This window comes from Portunus trituberculatus, chromosome 17 (assembly GCF_017591435.1).
Source record: "Portunus trituberculatus isolate SZX2019 chromosome 17, ASM1759143v1, whole genome shotgun sequence".
Lineage (NCBI taxonomy): Eukaryota > Metazoa > Arthropoda > Malacostraca > Decapoda > Portunidae > Portunus > Portunus trituberculatus.
Window position 1 is genome coordinate 14,481,760 of NC_059271.1, and position 6,757 is coordinate 14,488,516.

The 6,757-nt window shown below is 39.5% G+C and overlaps 1 protein-coding gene across 1 annotated transcript; it reads right to left on the minus strand.

Annotated features, from left to right (window-relative positions):
• Window positions 1-2,373: 2,373 nt before the first annotated feature.
• LOC123504743 lies at window positions 2,374-5,112 on the minus strand. Its single transcript, XM_045255511.1, has 2 exons — window positions 4,695-5,112; window positions 2,374-2,867 (listed from the first exon to the last, which is right to left on the minus strand). The coding sequence occupies exons 1-2, from the start codon at window positions 4,964-4,966 to the stop codon at window positions 2,426-2,428; spliced, it is 714 nt and encodes a 237-aa protein (XP_045111446.1). The 5' UTR covers window positions 4,967-5,112; the 3' UTR covers window positions 2,374-2,425.
• Window positions 5,113-6,757: the final 1,645 nt, after the last annotated feature.

Here is a 6,757-nt window from a genome sequence, read left to right on the forward strand (position 1 = left end):
TCCTGCTGGGCTAGCCTCCATGACTTCTCCACCAATTCATCTACATCCTTTTGTGACTTAAGTTTGATTCTTATTGGCCTCATACCTTCTCTTGTGAACTTTCCAATTCTATGGAAGTCCTCTATTTCTTGTACTAGGTCTTTTCCTCCTCCTGCACCACATTAATGATATTATTTATCACCTTTTTATGTTTTTCTCTCTCCATTTTACTCGGTGTCTTATCCTCCTCCACACCAAATATCACCACACATCTCTTTTTGTCTACAGTTTCCCTCACCAATGTCTCATTTGACTTAATAACCTTCACCACTTTCTCAGCTATCTTCTCTTCTATGATCTGTTGATCTATAATTTCAGCAAGGCCCAAAGTTTTCTCCCTGACTCTTTGATTTCCTTTTCCAGACTTGCAACTTTGTAATTTACCTCCTTTCTTTCCACTTCCTGACTTTTTTCCATTCAGCCTGCTTCTCCATCACTTTTCCTAGAGATTCTCCACATTTTCGCAATTCACTTTAATTAGCTTAACTTCCTCTTTCAGTGCTGCATTTTCCTTCTTCATATCGGCACAGTCTCTCTTTACATTGTCATAACTCGTTTCCAGGCCCTCATACTTTTCAAACAGTTTTTCAATTTTACCTTCTAACTCCAGAATTTTCTTCACATAAGTGCTCTTCTCCATTATTCCTTGAAACCCTGTGAAGTCTGATTCTCTTTCGAGTTCACGGCCGCCATGTTGCGCAGACGTAAACAAACCAGCTGATGGCTCAAACGCAGGCTACAGTTTATATTTACCTTCACTGGACATTATTTTGCTAATCAACAGTTAACATGACTATATGGAGACGGGACAAACATTACCAGCTCCTTTCCCACCTTGGTTACTCTTAGGTAACTGTAGAATTATAGATGATTGCTCTGAGCTCAGCGACCACCTCCGCCATCGATTGTGTGTGTGTGTGTGTGTGTGTGTGTGTGTGTGTATTTACCTAGTTGTAGTTTTACAGGGCCTGGGCTTTATGCTCGTGTGGCCCCGTCTCCATATCTACACTTATCCAATCTTACTTTAAAAGTATGCACACTCGTTGCAGACACTACTTCTTCATTTAAACTGTTCCACGTCTCAATACATCTTTAAGGGAAACTATTTTTTTTAACATCTCTCAGACATCTTCCTTTTCTCAGCTTTTTACTATGCGATCTTGTGCTTTGAATGTCATATTCTTCTCTCAGAATCAGTTTCTCATTATCCACTTGGTCCATTCCGTTGATCAATTTATAAACTTGTATCAAATCTACTCTCTCTCTTCTTTGTTCCAGGGTTGGCAGATCCATAGCCTTTAGTCTCTCCTTCAAATTCTGGAACCATTCTTGTAGCCATTTTTTGTAGTCTCTCCAACTTTATTATGTGTTTCTTTTTATGAGGGGTCCACACTACTCCTGCATATTTCAATCTGGGTCTTATTATAGTACTTATCAATTTCTTTATCATTTCTTTGTCCATGTAGTGAAATGCTACTCCAATATTCCTTAGCAAATTATATGTTTCTCTAAAAATTCTATCAATATGGCTTACCGGTTGATTGTTTTCTTCCATTGTCACTCCTAAGTCCTTTTCCTTTTTTACTTTCTCTAGTTGTACTCCATCTCCCATCTTATAGATTCCCACAAGTCATCTTTCACTCTTTCCCATTTCCATGACATGGCTTTTGTTCACATTGAATTCCATTTCCCACTTTTTACTCCATTTCCAGGTCTTATTTAGGTCTTCTTGCAGTATTTCACAATCCTCCTTTTGCTTTATAACTCTGCACAGTTTCGTATCATCTGCAAACAGATTTATGTAGCTGTTCACTCCTTCTGGCATGTCATTAATATAAATGAGGAAAAGTATTGGTGCCAATACTGACCCCTGTGGCACTCCACTTTCTACTGCTCTCCACTTGGACTTCATATCTTTAACTACTGTCCTTATTTCTCTCCCCCTCAAATAATTTTCTATCCATCTCAATGTGCTTCCTTTTAAGCCACCCTTCTCCTCTAACTTCCACAGTAATCTTGCATGTGGCACTTTGTCAAACACCTTTTTTAAATCCAAATAAATACAGTCAACCCATCCCTCTCTCTCTTGTACTCTATCAACTATTCTAGAATAGAAACTCAATAAATTAGTTACACACGACCGTCTTTTTCTAAAACCAAATTGGCTATTTGATATTAATTTGTTGTCTTCAAGGAACTCGATCCATTGTTTCTTTATTATTCTTTCACACATCTTGCATATTACACTAGTTAGTGATACCGGTCTGTAATTTAAAGGTTCTTCCTTCCGTCCGCTCTTATATATGGGAACCATATATAAGATATATATATGTGTGTGTGTATTTACCTTGTTGTTTACCTAGTTGTTGTTTACGGGAGGAGGAGTTCAAACTCGTGCTGTCCCGTCTCTATATCTACTCTTATCTAACTTTTCCTTAAATCCGTGAATTGTTTTTGCTTCAACCACTTCTTTCTCTAGCGCATTCCAGATCCCCACAATTCTTTGTGGAAAACTGTATTTCTTTATGTCCTTTGTACACACATTCATCTTCACTTTTCTCCCATGCTTCCTCCCACTTCTCATATCCCTCACCACCAGATCATCACGGTCCAACTTCTCACTGCTAGACAGAATCCTATACATAGTGATAAGGTCTCCTTTCTCTCTTCTTTTTTCCAGTGTCGGCAGACTCAATTTTTCCAGTCTCTGCTCATAAGACAGATTCACCAAGGTTTGGGGCAGCTTCGTCACAGCCCTCTGCATGCATTCCAGCTTCCTCTTATCTCTTGCCATTCTTGGAGACCAAAGAACCGCTGCATACTCCAACCTTGGTCTAATCATTGTAACAATCAACTTCTTGATCATCTCTTCATCTATGTAGCAGAATGCAGTTCTTATGTTCCTTACCAAATTGTACGCTTCACCAGATTTCCTCTTTACATGAACCTCTGACGAGAACCCCTCCATCACAGTTATTCCCAGATCTCTCTCTTCAGTCTTTATTTCCAATTCCTCATCCCCCATCTTATATCTGTACACTGATCTCATACTGCTCTTACCAAAATTCATCACTCCACACTTTTTGATATCAAATTCCATTTGCCACTCTCTGCTCCACTCCCAGATCTTGTCTAAGTCCCTCTGCAATGCCTCACAGTCTTCTTTCTGTTATTTTCCTCATTAATTTGGCATCATCCACAAATAAACTCATATAGATATTCACTCCTTTCGTCATATCATTTATGTCATATCATTTGTGTGTGTATTCACCTAGTTGTATTCACCTAGTTGTAATTTTACAGGGCCTGGGTATCATACTCGTGTGGCCCCGTCTCCATATCTACACACATCCAACTTTCCTTTAAAACTATGCACACTCCTTGCTGACACCACCTCCTCACTCAAGCCATTCCACACCTCCACACATCTTTGTGGGAAACTATATTTTTTCACATCCTTCAAGCATATTCCCTTGGCTATCTTTTTACTATGCGATCTTGTAGTTCTACTTAAGTTTTTCTCTCTCAACATCATTTGCTCATTATCCACTTCATCCAGTCCATTCAACAGTTTATAAACCTGTATTAAATCTCCTCTTTCTCTTCTTTGTTCCAAGGTAGGCAAATTCATTTCTTTTAATCTCTCCTCATAGGTCATTTCTGCCAATTCCGGAACCATTTTTGTTGCCATTCTCTGCAATCTCTCCAACTTCCTTATATGCTTCTTTATATAAGGGGACCAAACCTTTCCAGCATATTCCAATCTTGGTCTAATTACCATACTAATTAATTTTGTTCATCATATCTTTATCCATATAATGGAAGGCTAATCCAATATTTTTTTTATCAAATTATACGTTTCTCCAAACATCTTATCAATATGAGCCTCAAACTGCCCATGGTCTTGTATTATCACTCCCAAATCCTTTTCCTTTTCCACCTTTTTCAACACTACTTCTTCACCCATCTTATATGACCCTCTTGGCCGTCTTCCACTCTTTCCCATCTCCATCACATGACTTTTGCTCAGATTAAATTCCATTTGCCACCTCTTGCTCTACTCCCAAATCTTATCCAGGTCTGCCTGTAAATTTCACAATCTTCTTCACTCTTCACACACCTACACAACTTCGCATCATCCGCAAACAAATTAATATAACTGTTTACTCCCTCTGGCATGTCATTTATATATACCAGGAAAAGTATTGGTGCCAGCACTGAGCCTTGTGGGACTCCACTCTCCACCACCAACCAGTCCGACCTTGCATCCCTTATTACCGTTCTCATCTCCCTCCATCTCAAGTAGTTTTCCATCCACTTTAACACTTTTCCTTTCAGTCCTCCACAAATCTATACTTTCCATAACAGTCTCTCGTGAGGTACCTTGTCAAAAGCTGTGTGTGTGTGTGTGTGTGTGTGTGTGTGTGTGTGTGTGTGTGTGTGTGTGTGTGTGTGTGTGTGTGTGTGTGTGTGTGTGTGTGTGTGTGTGTGTGTGTGTGTGTGTGTGTGTGTGTGTGTGTCTTACCTTGCATCAGGATTGATGTTACAGCACATAAATGCAATCTTGTAGAAAGGTTCTGGACATTCTTTGCAGTACTTAGCCTGAAATACTGACTCATTGAGGCCAAAATCCTTGGAGCGCTGCATACTCCAACCTTGGTCTAATCATTGTAACAATCAACTTCTTGATCATCTCTTCATCTATGTAGCAGAATGCAGTTCTTATGTTCCTTACCAAATTGTACGCTTCACCAGATTTCCTCTTTACATGAACCTCTGACGAGAATCCCTCCGTCACAGTTATTCCCAGATCTCTCTCTTCAGTCTTTATTTCCAATTCCTCATCCCCCATCTTATATCTGTACACTGATCTCATACTGCTCTTACCAAAATTCATCACTCCACACTTCTTGATATCAAATTCCATTTGCCACTCTTTGCTCCACTCCCAGATCTTGTCTAAGTCCCTCTGCAATGCCTCACAGTCTTCTTTCTGTTATTTTCCTCATTAATTTGGCATCATCCACAAACAAACTCATATAGATATTCACTCCTTTCGTCATATCATTTATGTCATATCATTTGTGTGTGTGTGTGTGTGTGTGTGTGTGTGTGTGTGTGTGTGTGTGTGTGTGTGTGTGTGTGTGTGTGTGTGTGTGTGTGTCATACCTTGCATCAGGATTGATGTTACAGCACATAAATGCAATCTTGTAGAAAGGTTCTGGACATTCTTTGCAGTACTTAGCCTGAAATACTGACTCATTGAGGCCAAAATCCTTGGAGCGAGGCATGTAATCAGGATCTGCTTCAACTCTTCCAATTATCTGTAAATGATATGAATTAAATTATAATATTCAATTCAAGTGGTAATACTTATAAATAAATAGTCTATCAGCTAACTATACCTATTCAGTACTTGATTTTCTACTTTCACAAATAATCATATGGTAACTACACAATATTCTAGGACTAGTAAAAGCAGGAGGAAAACACCTTTGTAAAAAAGAAAAATCATAAAAAAGCTGTACCACCCTTGCTACTCAATCTTCAGTAGCATAGATGAACATAATAAATAGACAATAATAGAACTGGAACCATTATAACTGAGGGTGAAGGAACACCAATCAAGCAGATTATCAATAGGCTTTCCCAAACAGACACTGAACTAATGGAAATGCTCTTGTGAAAACAATCTAAAATTATTGGAAAGATATTCAATAGACCTGTGAACATGACATCCCATAGCTATATATTAGTAGTGGCTTTAACTATAGAAGACTGTCCTAGGAGTAGTGGTTCAAAGAAGGAAACATCTATCCCTTCCTCTGGTAAATTCTAGAAATCCCTTCCTGCTTCTCTATTTAAAGACAGCAAAAGAACATCAGAAAATTGTCAGTTTGGCAATCTTCAAACACATGTGACTAAGTTATTTTTTTAGATATCATGTTATTTATTCTTTTCTTCTAATAAAGCTTATAAAAAGCACAATTTAGTTGTGTGTTTTTTTTCAGTACCAATATTTCATTCCATTTTTGGACAAAAATGTTGTTTAATACTTGAGTATTTCTGACATAAAAATATAATTAACTTTACTTGCCTTGCAAGAATGATGGCCAGACATGGCTGCACTATTTTTCAATAGAGTTATGCCATAAAATTTTACTTCACCAAGTCACCCATGAGATACACTTTGCCATGTCACGCAGTCAGTAGCTTGCACACTGTCCCGCTGAGCAAACGTTCGTTGCGCAGGAACTTGATTTGGTGTCTTTACCTTTTTCAGGTAAGGCCACGTCACCCGTTATGCGGAGACAGTGCCTTCTACCCGTTATCCAATCCTTAGGGCAGGTAGAGCCGTTCAAGTGGCAGGAACGCCCATAGTCAGGTTCAGGGAGGTGGTTCTGCCAGTGGTCTCCCCCGGCCTGGAAGTTTGCTGGAGGCTAATCATTCACTGGGCCATGGCACGCTTGGGCCTGCAGGTGCCAACACGCTCTCCACTTTGCCACACTTACCTACCTCACAGGATGCCGCCCCTTGGCGGCCCTTGCATAGTTAAGGAATGAGGTGAACAAGTTGAAAAGGAACAGACTGCCACCTGCCCCACGCTGAGAAGGGTGAATGAGGGAGCCAGTACTTCTCAAGGTACATACAATTTTACTTCACCAAGTCACCCTCTGCAGAATGGAGCTTCCCTATGAGATACGCTTTGCCACGTCAC

Excerpts from the sequence above, each read along its gene's own strand:
- LOC123504743 (XM_045255511.1), bottom strand. The coding sequence starts at position 4,966 with ATGGAATTTGATATCAAGAAGTGTGGAGTGATGAATTTTGGTAAGAGC. Across the intron at positions 2,868-4,694 it reads GTTACAATGATTAGACCAAG|GTTGGAGTATGCAGCGGTTC; the intron begins GTTGGAGTATGC and ends GATTAGACCAAG.